General features: G+C 40.0%; 1 protein-coding gene across 1 annotated transcript in view; it reads right to left on the reverse strand.

Moving 5' to 3' along the window:
* Positions 1–3167: 3167 nt before the first annotated feature.
* The window catches only part of ascc3 (activating signal cointegrator 1 complex subunit 3), a 158399-nt gene continuing 139735 nt past the window's right edge, over positions 3168–21831 (reverse strand). Inside the window, exons 35-42 of the mRNA XM_083919139.1 lie at positions 18791–18902; positions 18398–18532; positions 13047–13271; positions 9338–9489; positions 8792–8942; positions 6249–6455; positions 4199–4374; positions 3168–3583 (exon numbers count right to left, since the gene is read on the reverse strand). Of these exons, the coding sequence (XP_083775265.1) occupies positions 3436–3583; positions 4199–4374; positions 6249–6455; positions 8792–8942; positions 9338–9489; positions 13047–13271; positions 18398–18532; positions 18791–18902 (1306 nt within the window). The 3' untranslated portion in view covers positions 3168–3435. The remainder of the gene's footprint in view (positions 3584–4198; positions 4375–6248; positions 6456–8791; positions 8943–9337; positions 9490–13046; positions 13272–18397; positions 18533–18790; positions 18903–21831) is intronic.

Here is a 21831-nt window from a genome sequence, read left to right on the forward strand (position 1 = left end):
GATAGGAATTAAGGGCGAAGCCAGAATTTACTGAGGTCATAAATTCAAATTCTCCCCCAGTGCGACTCGACACACGGAAGAAATCTTTGACTAACCACCGACATAACACTTTATTTTTACACGCTGTTTCAAACCCTTTCTCCACATATGTGACTGTGGAGAGAAACTACTAAATCCCTTTATTATGTCATAGTTCTGCTTACATTTTTGGTTTAAGAAATACCAGAATTGGACTTAAAAAGCCAACATGTGTACAATGCGTGTGTGAGCCTGGAATATTAACTCCTCCTCAGGTCAATAAACCTCCACAATTCCCATAACCACAGCTCTGCAGTGTCCTAGTTGTTGCTGCTAATCTGACTTGGATGGATCTTTGGAACTTTCTGCTTACTCAAAGCTTTATTCCAACTCAACTCAGTTATCATTTTTGTACTGTTTGAGCCCAGCGTTTTAGCTTTTCTCTCAAGTTCATTAAGCATATGGATAATTGTGAGTGCAGGCACAAGAACTGGAGTTAGAGCCCACCTTTTAAAGTGGATCAGATGTCAGATGCAAAACAAATGGGACATGCAAAAATGTAGTCCTGGATAAACAATATAAACATAGTTTTAGTGTCCTGTAATCATGTGGTATAAAAAGGTAAAGATAGTTAATACAATCACTTTAATATACTGTTGGCTTCTTTTTTGATTATGAGGGCTTTGGGATTCTGGATAACTTTTTCATTTTTTTATTTCAAATTAAAGAATGAACTTTGAATTTACTTTTGATATCAATGTTTAATCTTTCGATTAATATTTAATTCTAATTTTCCTCATATAATTTCTGTATGAGCATTATATATAACAGAGGGCATTAGCTTGTTAAAAACTACCCATCATCCCATTGGTGCACAGGCAAGTATACAATATTTTGTTCATGTTGAAGACTCTGCAGCTAACCACTGAATATGCCAGTGACAATGTTTAGCACCAATAGGCCTTTCTCACAGAAAACATGTTGACGTGATGGTAAAAGCACAGGTGTGAATAATCAAATGAATGATGGCTGAATTCCATTTAGCTGCTCCAGTTTCAGGGTCCTGGTATCGTGCGTGGCGGCTCGCTGTCACACTCACTGTCCGGGACACTCGAATAGACCAGGGCCAACGTTAATGTCATTAGTAACACATGCTTTTTTCCTACTGTGACAAAGGCAAAATGTCTGCTCTAAAAAAAAAAAAAGGCCTCGACAGAAAGTAGTGTGGCCATAGTGAGGCAGATTTAAGGATTTTGAGGCAGGGGTGATACCGTAGATGGACATGTAGCACATCTGACTTCCATGGCAGAGACTAAAGTTTGCATTCACAAGGAGGAAAGACTGACTGTTGATGCAAAGAATCATTCTTCCAACTATCTTCCTTGTGTGTTTCTTTTACGCATGTGTGCCGAGTGCAAAACAGAGAAATGAATGATTGGGATTTTACAGACTCTGGGACTAAGACAATTCATTTTTTATGATCTTTGGGTTAAACTGAGGGATGATTTTTGATATTGCAAGGATAGCACGAATAATTAAAATAAAGAAAAAAAGAAATGCATGGCAAAAATTACCATTAATATTTTCGAGATCCCCAAAATGTGACAAATGTTTAAAACTTGTAGTCTTCTAGTCTCGCACCATAGTCCAGCATGTATGGTCAGGCTACACCAGGTTATCCTTGTGGGATATGGGGGAAAAATGCTCTGGCACATTTGTATTTCTTTAAACCAATCAGTGGTCTTGAGCGGTGCTAAGCTAACTGTGACCTTGCAAAATAGATATCAGAAAATCTGACTGTCAGACTTTATCCCAGCACTGTTTTTTTAAGAATATTTTTTTTTAATTTTTCAAGCCTTTATTATATAGGACAGAAAGCAAATGGGGTGAGAGAGAGAGAGGGGGAGACATGCAGCAAAGGGCCACAGGTCTGAGTTGAAGCGGCAGCAGCTACCTCGAGGACCTTCAGCCTCTGTACATGGGGCGACTGCTCTGACCACTCAGCCACCGGCCGCCCCCCAGCACTGTTTATCCAGTGAGCCAGACTAGTCCTTAGACCCAGCCGATGCTGAAGTGACATCACTTGAAGACATTTCTGAGACTTTGCACAGCTCCCTCTGGAGTCACAAAAGGCTTTTGACAATGTTTCTGTAAACACACTTTGATGCTGAACATTTGTTGAGTTTCCATTTAATCATACTAATGTTGCTGTGCATGAATATTTTAGACGTTTATAAGAAATTGTCATTGATCATAATCCAAGATATTACAGAATGGACAGGATCTGCTCCAGGGTTACCATGACTATGATCAATATTTGTTGGAATGTTAAGCTCTGTACTGAGGACTGACTCACTATGGCCCAGGCCACCTGATGTCCCAGGTTCATCTGCAGAGTGTCTATGAGTTCTGACCCAGCTGAAACTGAAACTATAATATGATAAAAAAAAAAAAAAAAAAAAGGATCAGGATCTGATCAAGTGGAATCATCAGAAACATTCGCCAGCAGTTGAAAAACTGACTGATACACACTTCAAAATCTTAGCCACCTAATATTTTTGTTCCCTCAAATTCATCACAAAACTGTTATTTTAAAGCAAGTTCAGGTATAGGAAGATGCATTGTGGTTTTGCTGTCTACCTTTAGAGACAGTTTGGTGTTACTGAGTGAAGCCCCTGTAGTGGGAAGAAGCCCCATTTGTACAATTCATCTTGTTGAGACCGCAAAGAAACACAAAAGACAAGGTTCTCAAAGAGAGATGTGTGTTGTAGCCAGGCTCAAACGATTTTGCCTTTAGATTTGGTCGGATGACAAGTTGTGCGTCCTTGTTCATTCGAGGCAGGATAATTTCACTGAGACAAGCAACAGGCGTTCATACATTTTTGAGATACTGAGGTCAGCTGTGTCTGCAAACTTTTGGCAAAATAATGCTTTATATTTAAATCAAGCTTAAATCAATAAAATAGAAATATAAAATATCTTTATGTGAACTACATCTTTTCTCTTTGAAGAATTCACAAGATATTATTCTGGACCGCCCATTTTACACTGCTGTTAAATAGAAAAATTCTTAGTAAATAAGAAAAAAATGACTTTTTCTGTGGAGCTTTATTCAACGGAATGCAAAAAGCAGTTACAATAAGCTGTAAATTAGAGGTGACAGTCCTGGCCAATGTTAGAAATGACTAACTGAAGCAGAAGCAGGTGAGAGAAGCTGATTCAAAGTGGGTAGAGCAAAATAGTAAACTCCAAACTTTTTTTGTAGAACAGTCAGTAGAATGCACCAATCATCACAGATCAGTGACACTAACAACAGTAAGAGGATGCCAGGAAAAAATAACCTTTAACACAGTCACTTGTGTTTGGGATTCGTCACACTCATCTGCTGATCCCTGACTTTTTTTCTGTCTGTGCTCCTCAGCTGAGGGACAGGTCAGTCACTGAGTCCGACACCTCTGTGTTGACTTGAGCACTGATGCTGGCAGGTGTTACATTCAGGTGGATGTCGTACTGCTGATCCAGACCCAGGTAGCTGTCACTCATCAGGTACAGTGTGTAGATACACCTGAAAGCAGAAGGTACGTGGATCAAGAGTGACACCAGAAGCACTGATACACAGAGCTTGTCGCTGCTATTGTCCTTTCTGGCAATTCAGTAATAATAATAATTTTGTTCCATGCAAAACTATTTTATAGCTTGTCCACGTGTTCTTCACAGAATAAAATGGTCTTTCTTTCTGTTTGGTTTAAGGATAAGTCTGATGATATTCTGGATTTTTTTCTATTATTATCATCACTAAATCCTATTTGACCTACACATGCATTGTCCTGAAGGCCAAAATACTCACTAAAGCACAGAAGAAAAACATTTCATCATCCTTGCTTCTCTCCGAGAGTCAAAAATATAAAAAAAATATTTCGGAACTTTGACCAGTATGGACCATGTCACAACTTGCACCTTTGTCTTAAATTTGTTAAATAAATGGGAAAATGTTTGAAAATAAAGCTGTGACAACTATGTTTTGCTATTAATCCAGAGTGTGTGTAGGACTAATTATGCAGTTCAACATGTCTGACTTTACATACTGAGGTGTTACCTTCCAATCACTGTATATGGAGTGTATGGGGAAAGCTTGTGTTTATGTATGGCTTCAATCATTTCTTGTTGTAGAGCTGCTTACTTTCCAGTCTTCTCTGGTGTGTAGAAAGCCACAGACACAGCTGTGCGGTTGCGCACGTATCCAATCCGTTTGACAGCCAGCAGCTCCCTGCGGTCCACCTCGCCCATGATCAGGAACCAGCCTTCATCCTTCACCTTAGGGAACCTTGGAGCCTGGGCCTTACTGTCCTGCTTCCTCTGAAATAAAGAGACACACTGTAAAGTGCCACTGTGCTACAGAAGCTTACACAAATTTACGCAATTTCCCAACAAAACAATTCAAAAATAAGATACGTTTTGTTAATACCTGAAAGGGATATTCAACAGGAAATGTATTAAGCTATGATACACAAAATAAATAGAGCTTATAAAGCATTTCCATTGATCATAAAAAGTGAGATTGTGCGGTTTTGTGATAGATCGCTGTACCATACATAGTTGTCCATTTAAACTAACAGACCAAAGACCCAGAAGTACATTCTCTTCTTGTTATTATTTATATTAATTATGAGACAAAGACTGATGCAGTGGTGTGTCGTTATAGGTATTTCATATAAAGCTGTTCCTGGAAGAGTCTGTATCCCAGCACCAAACTGCCCTGAAGGGAACACATGTTCAACTCTGTTTTAATCGGCCAATAAAATGGTCAGATGGCCCAATAAAATGTATTGGTAAATGGACTCGTACATACTGTATACTGTAGTGCCTTTCTAGTCTTTAAGGCGCTTTTACACTGCTGTCACATTCACACAGACATTCTACTCTATTCTACTTGCCCATCATCTAATCTAATCATTCAAACCACATTCACACATCCATGTGCAGCACGGGGAGCAGTTTAAGGTTTAGCGTCTTGCCCAAGTACACATGCTGACCGGGATTGAACCCCCAATGGAAACAAATTAAATAAATAAATAAACAAAAAAACAACAACAAACAATAACAACAAAAAAAAAGAAATATATATATATATATATATATATATATATATATATATATATATATATATATATATATATGATCATCAACCAGTATCTAGTGAGGAAACCTAAAGCCAACTGTTATGGTACAATAGAAATATATTAAAGCTGCAGTCGCCTAGTCAGGCAGATTGAGTAGACTTATTCAAATTTCAAATATTTACAACTCTCACGCCCCTCCCCCACTACTCTGCTCCCTCCCATCGAGTGCTTGTCAGTGTGCGTCCTATGAACGCGCCCTTCTCTGCTCTCATCGATAAACGGCATGGAGTGCACGCTTCATGGAGGTAGGCTGGCTAACTTACTCATAGATTGCTAACTTAATTTAGCGTATGCCTAGTTTGAGGCTAAGCATTTCATATTGTGACATATGCGAGGGGCTTTTGAGGGGTGGAAGTGTGATCATGCCAAATGTCGATTATATGGAGTGTACTGCATTTATCCGGTCGCACACTCAAAAACAGCCACACCGCTGAGTGTGAGTGTCAACACTCAACGCACTTAATCGCCAGCATTTTGTCTACGTAGCTGCAGGGACTTAATTCAAACTGGAAAATGGCGCAACCGAGCGGCAACAACTAGATTAATTTTATAAATGTAAAAAGAGGATCACAAGGATTTTTTGCGGTGTGCTGAGTTAGAAGAGTTGTTGGAAAAGCTTTTGGAAAAATAAACAGAAGAAGAAATACAATCGTCATTTACGGTAAGTGCGGGGCGTCAGAGCGTGATTTGAGACAGCACTCACTGAGGGAATTGAGTGCACTGATCGTGTAAGTACATAGGGCACATAGTGCACGAATGTCAGTACACTCACTGCAGTGTGCGATTTTGGACAACTGAGTGGACAGGATAATACGGCTGCGGTGAATTTTTGCAAAACAAGCAACAAGCTCTAGGTGCACGTGGAGGCGCGTTTATTTTTCTAAAGTCGGACGATTTATGTTATTCTATCGGAGCAAAGTGTCGGTTCCAGTTAATATGATCAAAAAAATATTGCCGACCGAATGTTTGATTAAGGATAAGCCTGTATTTATTGGATTCGGATTTGTCTTGGATTCTCAATTTTACAAAGTTGGTATTAAGCGTACTGACCCTCTGCTGGCCCAGGTTGATGCGTCTCAGTGACACCTGCAGGACGTAATCCTGGTCAGCATGGACATCCAGCCAGCTGCTCTCCTCCTTCAGGTTAGCTCTTGCTGCTGGCAGGGCACGCTCCGTCTGCTGCTGGCTCTCCTCCCACCAGCCCTTAACACTCATCTCAACCTCCAGCACTGGGAGATGACTCAGGAAGGACCATGCCTGATGAGGGAGAAAAAAAGATGGTGAAAAGAGAGAGATGATGGATTAGTAGGAAGACTGCCATTATACTGTTCAACATTCACAAAATAATCAGTGGATCCCAAATGGGTTGAGCACAGAGATGAATAAAATACCCTGAGGCAGACATAGGTGAATGCACGGTCGTATTGTTAGTTAAGTCGTGACATAATGCCCTTTCAAAATATGATTGCCGTGTCCAAGCCGGTCCAAGCCTCGTGCTTCTACAACACCTAAAGTGCTGTTTCCCCCGTTGTTTGAACACTTTGTTTGAATTTTTTTTAAATGTAACTGTCACTTAACCTCTTTTGGTTATTGATGAAAAAGGTTTCTAACTGAAGACAGAGATGACTGTAATTGTTCACACGTTTGGCTGTTACGGAGGGTTTGGACTCGCAAATCGTATTTTGAAAAGTTTTGTTACGTCCGACATAGTTTTAAACTCAACTGTTCAATATTATTCCAATTATTCTGATTGATACTGTCAAACTATAAATAAAGCATGCAACCTAAATCTAACCATTGACACCACTCTAGTATGTCCATCCTCTCTTGTCCGAAACCCAGCTCTTATTTATATCACATATCAATAACATCACCAAAACCTTATTCGTCCACCTTTACTTTATTGCAAATATTACACCTTTGTTGTTACCACCTGATGCTGAAAAATTGGTACACCCCTTTATTATCTCCAGACTAGTAATAACTGTAATGCTGTTTTTTAGCCAACCATCATATGCACCTCCCCCCACATCAACATATGACAATTTCACTTACTACCTACAGACTTACACTTACTACCTACTCACTTACCTACACTGGCTTCCTGTTCACTCCTGCATTTATAAAAATAAAATCCTCACACTTACCTCCAAAGTTGTTCATGACTCTGTGCACCATTATTGTGACCTCATTCAGACCTGCACACCTTCCTGCCCACTTCACTCAAGTAGTCTGCCCACTCTCTATCAACCCCACTGCAACCTGAAAACTATGGGCGATAGAGTCTTCTGCTGCTGCTGCTTGGAACATACACCAAGTCTTTTTAAACATGCTTTTAACAACACCTGTCAGAAATCTTGTCAGCTACCACTGCCTGTACTTGCAATGTTGTGTGCTTCTATGCTGGATGTTTTTGTATATATTCATGTGCTTTGGGTTTAGAAAAAGCGCTTTACAAATAAAATGTATTTTTATTATAGTGCCAAATTCAAAAAAGTGAATTTTCCACTCTGCACATAATTTAACTCAAAACTGTGGAAAGGAGACATCCGACTACTCTGTCAAAGTTTCTGATACGACATGAAAGTGGTGAAAGAAAGTACATAATTCAAAGAAATAAAAGAAAATGAGAGTTTGAAGAGGGCGTCTTTGTTAGATGGATCTGTCACAACTGTACGGTAAGTCAGCGGTTTGATAAAAGCTTAATTCATCTTAACAGACGCTGTTCCATGATCTTTGGTGCCTCTTTGTTTTTATGGAGAATTTAACATTTGGCTCAACCTAAAAGCCTCACCACGAGGAAAGACATAAGACATAAAAAAGAGAAAGGCAAAGAGAAAGTGACAGGAAAAAAAAATTGTGGAAGAGGATGTGTGGATGTGTGTGGAGGTGTGTGTGGATGTGTGTGTGTGTGTGTGTGTGTGTGTGTGTGTGTGTGTGTGTGTGTGTGTGTATGGCAGTGTATTGAGGGCTGGGAGGAGAAAAGCCTCTCTGATTCACCCGGCAAAAGCTATTTATGTGAGGATTATTGTCCCTGGGCAAGTCAGGCAGGAACGCTGCTGCACATCTAATTATTTAATTAGAGCGGCTGCCACACTGTGGTGGGGGGGTTGGGGTGGTGGTGGAGTAAAGGTGGGGAAGGAGGAAAGTGGGGATACTGATTGGGTGAAGCCACAGGGCCTGCCGTCGTGCCCGGACACTCTCATTACTGCTGCAATTAGCACTTAAATTGGAGCTGTAAACCCTATCAATGCAGCTGTAATTGGGGATCCTGGAGGTATCTGGGACCAGAGTGGCAAGACTGCTCATGGCACGTCACTGATAATGGTGTGTGTGTGTGTGTGTGTGTGTGTGTGTGTGTGTGTGTGTGTGTGTATGAGAGAGAGAGAGAAAGTGTGTGATCTGCATGCATTAAGTGTGGGAATAGGTCCAGGTTAAAGATAATTTTGTACAATATTAAGCCTTTGCAATTCTATTTTTTTTAACATTATTTCTGTGGTAAATAAACATTCACAAAAGTGCATATTTTATTAATGTTGACAGACACTCATATTCCCAATGTGCTATTGGTGTAATAATATCTGCAATCTTACCTGGGCAATCTGACTCGATTGAAACTCCTGGCTGACGATAGCGGCAAAAACACTTTCCTTTCCGTTGCAGGCAGCAATCAGCTCAGGAAGTCCTTCGATTGGCCCGTTGAAGCCCCCCACGTTGGCCCTCCCCTTCCTGTTTGCCCATTTCCTATGGAGTGAGGGAGGGAAGGGAGGGATTCTTGGTAAAGAGGCAGCATAACAACGAATCCTACCCCTACTCCTTCCCGCTGTCTCTCACCACAGGGGCTGTCTTTCCTTTCTCATCCCTCTCTTACCGTTTTTATTGAGTTTGCACAAAAATATTCAACACTGTCGGATGCAGGTCTGGAAATCCTTATGGTGTGTGCATGGACAACAAAAAAAAGAAAATCATCCCGGTTTGCTTTGAACATCAGTTCACTAGGCTGTGTGTGACTGCATGTGTTTGCGCCGGTGCGGGAGGTTTTCAGAATGGTGTGGGAGGTTTTCAGAATGTAGATGATGCTGTTTTACCGAGTTCCACAGGCCTAATAATAGTACCTGTGCTGAAGTGATGTTGTATACCTGAACAGATAGAGGTCTTGCTGCTCTACATGTGGCAGTGTCAGTAAAGAGGAGTCATGCAGCCAGCGGCCCTGGACGATCATCTGCACCAGGTTGCAGATACTGATGGCCGTGACGAGCCAGCCTTCGTTGGCAGCAACATCCAGCATCGCCTGAGTAGAAGACACAGAAGAAAGTATATAGTTAAAGACAATCAAACATTTTTTGCTATCTTTTCAAGTCACCCATCAGGGTTTCAACTGAGAGTTTTTAAGTTCTGCCCAGACCATTTCGTTGCGCAAAGCTTTGCGCTGTATTTAAAAAAAAAAATTGCAGGTGTATTTTATCAATAAATTTTGCACTTTCACCCTCCGACTGTGACAATCATCCGAATCCATGCATGTCTGTCATGTGTTGCAATTAGATACGCAATGCCGAAGAGACATAGTGTAGCCAATGTGAGGCCGGCTGACAGTCATGGATGAAATGAAGCCCCGGCCCGAGACCTGTGACGTAGTGACAGTCTGTCAGACAATTGCAATCACTTTATGTATACTATAAGTATCAATAAAAATATACATACATTCAGTCTATGATGACCATAAAGAAGCTAAACACTAGAACCCTTTTAGTAAACGGTAGCAGCAGGACACCAGTGAAGTAACCACATCCATGAGCCATGCAGTATCACTGCCAGATACACAGCGTGGAAAATCACAACCACATGTACATATGCACATATGTACACACACACGCACACACCGCCCATCCTGAGCTGTGGACAATGGCTTACAGACGTTAAGACATGGTCCTAACTTCAAACAGTAAAACTAAATAAACACCAGCTAGCACATCACTCCTTAGATACAAAATAAGCTGCATGAATGATCTTTGATCGATAAAAGTTACAGGGTTGTTGATCAATGTTAATGACTCTAGTCAGGCGCTAAGTATTCTGTTGTTCAAAACCTTGTCTCTACCTTGTGTTTCCATATGAACATGGAGTAACGGACCCTTTGTGGATGCCAGACGATGAGAGGGTGGGTGTTAGATCTCACCTCTTAGCATCATGTTATTTATGAGATGGATCAGCAAGTTCAGCTACAAATCACCCTCATTCTCTGCTTCATCGACAGCACAGCACCACATCCAAAGATGTGCGCTCTTTTCATGTGCAATACATATTTCAAATCTATTAGTTATGTATACCTTTTTTTTTAAACCTTTTTACATCATGTTGCTATGATTAAATGACAGCTGTTATTTCAATGGAAAGTTCAGAGTTCATGCTTCTAAACTTGTTTTACTATTCTGTTAAAACCGTTTAGTTTCGAATATACAGTGAAAACGTTATGATGGCAAAATCCAAAGTCGGTGAACACCAGAAGTCTTGTATCAATGTGTTTATGAAGTAATTACTTAAACTGTGTGAACATTGCATTCCACCACAGGCTTCTTCAGGTTAGCCAGTTGTTATGTGATTCCTGCTTTTATCTGCATCTGGAAAGGTATTCTTGTGAATGATCCTACTTTGTAAAACTTTTTATGTCCATACAAATTTAGACTATTAAACAAATACCAATATTAAGACTAAGATTAAAACTAATCGAAATAATCTAATCAAAATCATTATATATGTATCTGAAACCCTGAAATAACAGCTGTAGCCTACGTTTTTGCTTTAAATACTGAAAGTACATATTCTAAACAATAAAGTTATTTGAAAACTCATAATACTTTTACAGATACTCTGAGCTTCTCTACTCTCTGTCTGTATTATTCATCTCTCATCAGTGCATGTTACTAATTCAACTTCTTTCCCGGAGTTGTTTGTGCTTTGTCGTCTCGCAGGTGGTGCCTGCCGCCGTGGTCCTGCATGACGCTTCCTGCAGTTATTATCACTGTTAGTCATATATACTATCACTAGTCTAATAAACTATAAAATTTGTTGCCATAAAAACACCATCAGTGGTATGTCTCGCTGTATCGTAGCTGCTATTGCCACTACTCATCATTGACCATGTTTGCCACCATATTATTATCATTGTCATATTCTATCACCTTAGCTGTGCTTGTTCCTACTATTCTGCTGTATTAACTTGTCATAACATATAAGTCATATTCACATTACTATAGATATTATTATAGTAACTGTTACGCTTTGGTTGCTTGCATCTCTGGAAGTGTGTCTGTCTGTCTCTCTCTATCCATCGGCCGTCTTTTCTCTCTTTCTCTCTCCCTTTCTTCCTCCCCAACCGGTCTTCCACAGAGGACAGGACGTTCCTGCCTGTTATAGGGAAGGTTTTCGTTGCCACCATACTCTACGGAGGAATTGTTGGGTCTATGTAAATCATAAATAAGGAATAGAGTGTGGTCTATACCTACTCTGTAAAGTGTCCTGAGATAACTTTTGTTATGATTTGACACTGTAAATAAAATTGAATTGAATTGAAAATATTATTGATATGATATACCTGAAAATTGAACTGATATATTGAGACAGCTGACCATTTCACCCATGAATACTTATCACTGTGTGTTGTTAAACTGCCAAAATTACTGTCCACAATTGTACATACAGCTCATCCAGAATGCAGCTATAGACTGTAAAATAAAAATGGAAGTAGCTCCCGGGTATGCAAAGTGAAGCCAATGTGGAACCGCCTTAAACCTGCATTCTTTCTAATTTCTGACATGGGGCGACTCCACTGCTTGCAAAAAGAAGTCCGTTTGTCTAGAAGTCGATGGGAAAGTGACCCTACTCCTCATTTGATTCATTACCTCAGTAAACATTTTCCTAATTACTTCATGATCTTAATGGCTAGTTTCAAGTTTTCTATACACAGAGAAAACTGATTCTTCTCAACCGGTTCTATGTCCCAGCTCAACTGCCAGTAAAAGTCTACGGATGAGTCATGTCAATTGGCTCAAAAACCGGCAGTTTCCCTCATTAGCATTTAGCTTAGCATAGCGTCATTGAAACAACAGCGGAACACAGAATGACGCTGCTAATCGCTCCTCCACAGCCCTGCTCTTTTGTTCAAATATGGTCATGTAGGGATTCAAAAAACAATGATGGCGCCAACCACAATGCAATATCTTGGCTTCAGAACGGTAGTCCACAAACCAATGGGTGACGTCACGGTAGCTACGTCCATCTCTATTATACGGTCTATGAATGCAGCAGCCTGGCTGGTCTTAAAGCTACCCACACGGCACCACCACTCTGCACCCTGCACTGGCTCCTAGTGGCTGCTTAAATCTGACTGAAGACACTCGTACTTGCCACTATCTGCGAATTGCTCAGGCCCATCCTACATTCAGGACATGGTCAAATCAGCCCAGCCCCAATACGCTCAAGGATGGGGCCTGACCACCACTCTGTTAATGCATGCCTGATTTCCATCCTTGCTCCACAAAGATGGAACAAACTCTACACATCTTCCATAACAAACTGAAAATTAATCTGTTTAAACTGCACCTTCCACAAACAAACGACCAAACTCTTTTTCTATCTCTCACCTTTTCTAAATGTAGCACTTGAATCAATTCAGCATAATTGATAAAGTTGATGCACTTGCATGATTCTTGGATTTTTTTGGGGTTATAGCCACATAGTTGAATACACTTATTGTATGTTCCTTCAGATAAAATTGTCAGCTAAATGAATTTAATGTTATCACATTATTAATTTGTTGCAGCTGTGTATCATTTGCCCAGTGAATCCTACCTGACAGATTCGGATGGTGTTGTCCAGTACTGTCTTGGTATCAGTATTATAGTCGCTGCATGGAAGCTGGGCGTGGCTGAAGTGTGCCTGCAGCAACAGGTGGGTCTTGGTGTGGGCGCTATCATAGGAGTGAGGGTTGACCTGCAGGGGGAGCTGCTGAGCCAGCTGGCTGTTCAGCTGGTCCTCATTGTGTCTGACGGGGAGCTCAGCATACTCCTCTGCATCCTACGAGACAGAGATCAAAAGTTACACAGGAAGTCTAAAACATGTTGTGGTCAGACCTTTTTAAGCGAAGCAACTGCACTCTAACAGCTGCATTTACCTCTTCTAGTTTTGAAAACCGGCTGTTCCCCCTTCCCGACAAAGACTGCGGGGGAGCTGATGACCAAAAGACCCAGCACACCTGCTTGTAAAAATCTACCAAGGGTTGGAATATTATGAATTCTTCAAATTCTTTGAAGTACATTTCCGAGAATGTCAAACATTGAATGACAAAGACACAGTGAAACGCACTGGGTAACTGGATAAGTAAATTGAGGATGATGCTCCATAAATCTCTTTGTGCTGAAGCTGCGTGTTGTGCCTTGTTTGTGGTTGTTATACAGAGAGATGCGCAGACACGCATGGCTCCTCTCCACTAATTCACTTTAGTTCAACTTTGGCTAATGTAGCCCCATCAACAGGCTGTTCTGGACGCATTTGTCATAGCCTCCCCCCCGACCTGGACTGTTAAGGCTCCATCCATCACTGGCTGATGTTTCAAAAACTAGGACCTGAAAAATGGACCTGGGCAGGGTGGGGGCTGGGATGAGGGATAGGAATAGGAATCATCTCTGAATAATTTATCTTTCAGTGCTGCTGTGTCTGCATATGGATGTGCTGGAGAGAGAGACTATATATCTTTCAGCAGACATCATAACCAACAACTTCACACCCTCTGATAGTAACATACAGAGACAGAGACAGAGGAGGGAGAAAGTAATGGGTGGGACTGGAGCTTTCAAGCACTAATTGCAAAGGGGAAAGAGAGGAGCTAGGCAAACAGACTGAGAGTGAGGTATACACAGCTGAAACGGGGGTCAGGTCAGCAGTACAACTGCTACAAAAACATATTTTAAGAGGTTTTGAAAAATTTGATGTTTTAGACACAAACTTTGGCTTGCTGTTGAAACTAGTTAAGTTAGTAAGCTAGTTCTTGACAATCAAGCCACTCGTGTTCTCTGCAGTTTGTTCAAAATATTTTGTTGTGTTTTAGAAAAGCTTCAGTGAGAGCTCAACATCAGTTTTGATGATAAGCATTTAATCGTTAAGTCATTATTAAGCTGTTCCCAGTCCCCACAATCCCAACCAACATGTACAGTATGATTATTATCAGTGATTCATTAAATCTCATGATGCTCATTGGTGATTCAACAAACAGAGCCAATTGGAAGCAGTATCAAGAATGGGGACAACAACCTCCTGTGCCAGAACCAGAAAATCAGCCAAAGAAAAATGGCCGCAAAAAAGGTAATAAGCATTGATGAGATGAAGCAGCAGATTTTTGTATGTTGTCTTTCAAAAACAAAACATCCATAACTTCTTCTTCTTCTTAAACTGATGTGGTATACATTGAATTGTTAAAGTGAAATTAAATGACAATTCTGTCTGATTGACTACGACAAGTATGGGTGATCAAAGTCTCTGTTTTCTCCTCTAAATAAGTTTGGCTAATTAGTGGCCTGACCGATAATCTTGTGTTTTTTGTGTCTCTGCAATTATCTTGGTGAGCACAATGCTATAATAACTGATACATGTAGCAATGACAGGAGTCTCTGAGATGCCTCTTAGCTTTTTCACCAAAGCAGCTTCTGTTTCTCTGAGTTGTATGTCAGGTTTTCTTCATTGTCATGGTATGTTTGACTGTCTTGTTAGACAAACTTTTTTGATGCAGTTTGACTTCACTCAGAACAGTGCTTTCTTAGGAAGCAGAGGACAAATACAGGACGAAAGAAAACAGACACAAAGACAGGTCGAGTGGTATCGTGGTGATCAGAGAGAAAAATGTGTGTGAGGAGGAGGCGGGGTGTTGAGGTGGCAGTGCAGGGAGGTGTGGGTGTTGCTCATTAGTGGCCACACTGCAGCAATTAGGGGGAACTGAAGGAGCATGCCAGTGCTTTGTAGCTAACAGGGAGGGAGTGGACAGGGCGGCGTGGTGACTGGCCTATTGTATCGCAGCTTGTTGGGGAGGGAGGTGGCTATGCGACGCATGCTTTGGTCTGCTTCCAACTACATGTGTGCAAAGGAGAGTGATGTTAAGTGTCTCATAGCAGCCTCCCCTCCATATGTTAGCATCATTACTGAAGTCGGGTTAAACCATTGAACCCTATGAATGTACTTCCAGCTGTATGGTAAAATTATAATAAACAGAATAAAAGCTATTAAGATCTATAAACACACAAGAAGTTATAAATAAATCTCTATTGTCAGCCTATTGTGGCTTATGTTTTGGTGTGAGGTAAGGCCCACAGCTTTACATTCCTACTACAGGAAACATTTATATAATATTTTTCACATTGCCTATCAATCCCATGTACAGAATCAAACCACCAATGAATGCATCCTATTAACAAGTATTGTGTGTGTATCTAAAGACTGACATATATCTTATTCCTCTGTGCCATAGAGCCCCACAAAAACTTTTAAAATGTCCACAGACTTATGTTGACTGGCTTGGCTTTTGGTACCAGAAGTGTATTTCTCAATTCGTTTTCCTCTGCTAATATTACTTCCTCAAAGTAGGTGGGAATCTTACCTGATTGTCATAACGACACCGCGGCACAAACACTGTGTTCTCTTGCTGGATCCTGTCATCGGCAACCAAACAGATGAATGTAAAACAAATTGCTGTCGCTATTTATCGATTTTTAAAATAGTGGGTTTGTTCAGGATGCCTTGTGTTGCAGCGGTCTGCAGTGTTTTAACCACCTTTTAGTATCGGCTCAGCCCACATGGATACTTGGCCTTGATGATACCATACAATAATAATACTATCCACAATTTTTGCCAGTGGAAAACAAAAAAAATGGTTTCCAAATAAGTCGAGTCGAACCGTGTCGTAACATGTGGTGGTAATGGGGCATTACGAAAGCACTAAATATGTATTAACCTGCTGCTGAAAATAGTCCTTATGCATGTTTTCCTCCTGTTTGAGTAATGTTTGCATAACACCACAATGGCCAACAGTTTTAGGAAATTACTAAGCCTTTTAAAAAAATTAACTATACATTTTTATTTATTTTTTAAAGCAAAAGTAATGTTTTTAATAAAACAAAATTACAAACGTGGCATTAATTTAATTCAAGTAAGTGCAGTTCATTATTAAGATAAATAATCCTGGATCGCCAACACTGAAAAATAATTGTTTAAATCGTTTTTTTTTTTCCAGATATGCCCATTAAGGATGTAAACTTCTTGACAGACGCAATTTGTTAGTTTGTTTCTTGAAACAAGACAAAAGATCACTGCTATTTTACTTTTTCTATTTCTGCTCTTAGAACTGGTAGCCAAAAAAGAATTGATGAACTGATGAAGTATATTATGAAAAATTACTAATATATAAACCCATTAGAAGCAGGGGCAAAAATTAGTCAGCACCCCCACTTCAGTAAAAGGTGTGAAACAACCATGTCTTGACAATCACAAGCCAGAGTGTGGATGACCTTGCCGCTGGGATGCACAAGGTCAAACACTAAAAAGAAGAGGTCGACATATCACCCTAGACCCAGAATGAGGAGATTTAATGAAGCTCAGACAAAGGTGCTAATTTGATAGGAGGGAGTAGAGTGTTTGTGTGAGCATGAGCACATTCCCCAATGTACAATAAGGTATCTCTTCTTTCACAGATTCTAAGTGGATTTCTAAAATGTTGCTAATGTTTAATGTATTTCAAACAGCAACATTTTATGTAAAAGTTATTGTTTGTATATAAAAAAAAATCAAATAAGTGTATTTCATTTGAATTTACGGTCACGTTTTTGTTGTTTCCAGACTGATTTAATTGCATGACAGTAAATTGACACTCAGCACAAATGCAACTGCAGCCCAAAGATCTACTCCACTCAAAATGTGTTTTTCTTATGTTTATGTCCCCTAAAATAATAATACTTATAATAGAATGAATAATAAAATGTCTGACCTTGACTATACAGACTTATCTGTGCATTCTGTCAGTAGAGAAGTGTTTTCACACTCCCTGGCCACGGAACATCCTGTCTTATCTTTTCCTATGTTTTATGCCTCTGTTTTAGCATCTTGAGCCAAATACAACAGAAATTGGTTCCTACTATGTACCTGCCTGGTATGGAGTTAGAATTATAATAAAGAATCTTGAATCTTGAAGTCTGAACAGCATGGTGCCGAAAGGCAGTGGACAGTGCTTTGCAGCGCTTACGCCTCCTGTCTGAACCCCACACGAGGCTCTAACATGTATGGCTGAATCTCTCTGATGTTTCCAGCCATCTTGATGTACCCATAGTTGCAGACTAGCTAGAGAGCGTGCAGATAACCATTTATATCAGCAGCTAGTAAGACAGTAACCTCTCCACATTTCCAGCTTGAAAAGTCATGTGAAAAAAAGAAAGAAAAAAATAGTCCTGCCCTGACAAATTTAAGACAAATATTTTGAGTAATGTATTTAAGACCCGCATATACGATTTTTAATAAATTTAAGACATTTTAAGGCCTTGGGTGGCAGTGGCTCAGCCGGATCAAGTCCCCATACTGACCAAAAGAGGAGGGTGGATTGGTGGCTGGGGAGGTGCCATTTCACCCCCTGGGCACTGCCGAGGTGCCCTTGAGCAAGGCACAGAACCGCAGGGCTGCCCTCTCGCTCTTACATCCCTCCATTAATGCATGTGTATAGGACCTGTTTGTGCATATGTGCATATTTGAGGCCTGTGTGTGTGTGTGTTTGTTTAAACAACAAAAGAGTGAAAAGGGAATTTCCCCTTGCGGGACTAATAAAGGCATGCTTTCTTTTTCTTTCTTTCTTTCCTTCTTAGGTTTAGATACATGAATTCAAGACTTTTTTAAGGATGTGCGGACACCTTGATATACCATGGCAAGAGAGCAATCCTTGTCATTATAGCTATAACAACGAATTTAAAACTCAAAAATGACAGTGACTCCAAAACTAAGCAGGAGTTGATTGGCTCGGTCAAGAGTCTGGCCTGGCACAGACACAGCGGTCTTGTGAGAAAGAATGGACAACATTCTTATAAATCAACATTTATATAAACAAGGGTTGTTGCATTCATAACAAAACACAGTTAGTGGTGGTGACATAAGTAAGTTCACAGTGCCAAACTCACCGCCAGAATGGAGAGCAGCTCCTGGATTGGCAGCTCAGCCCTCAGTCTTTCTTTAAACGTGCGGATGGTCTGATGTTTCAAGTAGTAATAGGAGGAGATGCGACCATACGTCAGTGGCTCAATGGTCCGATCATCCTGGAGCATTAATAGAAACAACAATTTGAAAAAACAAAACAAAAACCTGATACCCCACACACACACACACACACACACACACACACACACACACACACACACACACACACACACACACACACACACACACACACACACACACACACACACACACACACACACACACACACACACACACACACACACACACACACACACACACACACACACACACAAACACACACAAACACACAAACACACACACACACACATACACACCTCTTTTATCTCCATGCAGTAAGAGCACTCCAGGTCCCGCAGGCTTCTCTCCACCAGGTTGGACAGGTATTTGTTAATGGACTCGTGGCTGATGTCTTCTAGGCTGTAATAGCTAAGCAAAAAAGGACAGGAGTGTGTTTTCAAAAGCACCAATGCATAGCATATTTGCAGTTGCCAAGCATACTGACGGTTAGCTCGCCAACAGCGTTTGCTCACAAGCTAGCCTTGTGAGTTTTTATTATAACACCAAGCTACCTTCCCCATCTATAATATTCTAAAAGTCTATTGATTCAACTTCACTGTGCCACTTTCTCCGTTTTGAGCCTGTAACCACCTCAACCAGGTTCATGATCATACACACCAAGACCGGGTGTCTTTCAATTCATGTTATGTACGAGTTAGTCAGTAATAAAAAATAAAAAAAAGATTCTAAACAGTGTTATAATGATTTACGCACTCACATGAGAGTGACAGTCTAAACTTTCCGAACTACTAATAGAATGACCAACCGAAACTGGGTTTGTCCACAACTGCAGACTATCTGGATATTGTTAGAAACATGTACAAAAGGATATGAACAAGCATGTTACATGTAAATATCATATCCTAGATATGATATAATAAATGATAAAAACGGCTCAAAACCGAGATTAGAAAGTTGACTGATTGATTGAATAATATGACCGAGATGATGAAAACTCATTATGGCCTAATGGAAAACCCAGATATAAATGGTAAAATGGTGGAGTAAAATGACTTGTTACTACTGTATGGGAATGTCGTTAGAGTCTTAAACACACTGTTGTTTTTTGAAGACAAGTCACAGCTGAAAGAAAAATGTCCAGCCCTTGCCAGCAAATTATTCCCAGGTTAGACTGTTATTACCTGAAATAAGACAACCAGTGGCCCGCCAAAATGGGTTCCATGCTCAGCACTGCTACGTAAGAGCTACCACATGAGGCTCTGCAGAAATGTAATCATTTGGTTGCAATAAAAATGGGAGAAACAGATGCCAAAAAAGTCCTAAAGGTGTATTTGGAAAGGTGAAAAAAGATGTGTAAATCTCTAATGTAAGTGATGTAAAATATGTCTTGGTCAAGTAGAAGAGTTGTTTACAGAACATTACTGGTAGTTGTGTGCTATTTGAGAGCCATCTGGTTGTTCTCTAGTGTCAGTTAATGAAGATAATAAGTAGGTCTTTGTAAATTGCTGTGTGCGTTGCCAAACAGTATTGTTACGCGACCTTTGTTTGTTTCAGAAAGTTGCAAGCTTGATGAAATACAAATCTGTTATTAGAAACATATGCAAGTCTTTAAACGGCATCTGTTATCACCAATAATTCTGACTTGTGTGTGGCTTGGGGAAACGAAGGCTGCTGGCATCACTAAAATTTGTGATTATAGGTGATACATTAAAATATTTTCAACAGTTAAGGGGAAGAAATAAATGAAAATGAAATAATTACGATTTGAATATTTTGATCTAATGAAAGTCATTCATTAGATCTTCATTTCTCACACACAGTTTGAATAATATGACCAAAATGAATATGAAAGATAGCTATAGCTATGATTTCGGGGTCCACCTTGATATCCAGACTTAGAGTATAGTTATGTATAACGCAAAGACACGGAATATAAGATACAAGATCAACACATTGCATGCAACCTCCAAAATATGATCAATGTGAAACAGCTGTTCCACAACGAGCTCCATTCAAATCCCTGAGCCCTTCACGCAGTATCTCTAAAGGTGAGCCCAGCCACCTTATGGAGGAAACTCATTTCAACTACTTGTATCCACAATCTAATCAGGATTGGTCCTATATAAACTATATATAATAAATTGAGAGCCTTACTTTCAGACTTGCCACAACAGCCTGGCACTATGCCTGTGTAACTGCTGATGTTGCACCTATCTACCTGTTAATCTTGCACTGCAACCTACCCGCTCTTGTCTCACTGACTCCAAGTTATTTAAATCATAAGCCATATTCCTTCCGCAAGTCTACTACTTACACTGGATTCGCAAACTCCCATGAACCCTCCAGCACCCTTGCAAGAGAAGGATCTCACATGACACTGGATAGATCTGCATCGCTCCTCTTGAATCTGATGCTCTCAAATTGACCATGTTTCTTGTACATTGATGACAAGAGTTTGATTTTCTGTCCAAACTCAGATTGAACAATGTCTTGGCATTAAAATAGTAATGTATCCAAAACAATGTAACCTTGATGCTAGCTCCTCATCTGGGAAAAATATAATTGGTCTTCATTTTGCCCCGTTTTTAGGTTTGTTTTAAAGGTCCCTCTTGATTCGTAGTTTTAGAATGGAAGAATATGTATATGTATGTATATATACATACATATATATATACTGTGTGTATATATATATATATATATATATACATATATATATATTCTTCTATTCCATTAGAAAAAAAAAGTTTGAATGTATCCAGTTTTACAGGTTTTCACCTTTGTTTATTTCTTTCAATGTTTTCACCCTTTTCAGCTCATCCCAGGTTAGGACCAGAGATAGAGCCTTAGCTTTAAACCCCTAGACCAAAGTAGTCCTTAGCAACATCTACCTGCTATCATGCACATGCTATGACAGCATTTTGCAATTTGATCGAAAGGATATGTTGCTTCCATGTAATGTTTTGTTGGGTAAGAAAAGAAAAAAACAGAAAGAAAGAAAATGGTAATAAAATGGGTTATTACCTTGAGAGCCAGTGCCATGAACACAGACTAAAAATGCTGAGATAAAATATAAAACTGTACCCAGGTGGAGCTTTAAGTTGTAGAATAGAGTAAAACAAAGCAATAATAAGTCAGTTAACAGGTGTAGGGGGAATATTAGATTACGGTCATTTTACAGTTGTCTGCATAATGCATGCAAACCTTTAAAAAAAACCGCCCACTTCTCATATTACATCGAAACAAATGATATCTTCATGATCATCCTACAGAGTCATTTATTGTGCAGTTGGGAGCAGGGAGGAGTAATCACAGCCTCACTTGTGGGCTGGAAGCAGCA

The sequence above is a fragment of the Echiichthys vipera genome (genome assembly GCF_963691815.1).
Source record: "Echiichthys vipera genome assembly, chromosome: 8".
NCBI lineage: Eukaryota > Metazoa > Chordata > Actinopteri > Perciformes > Trachinidae > Echiichthys > Echiichthys vipera.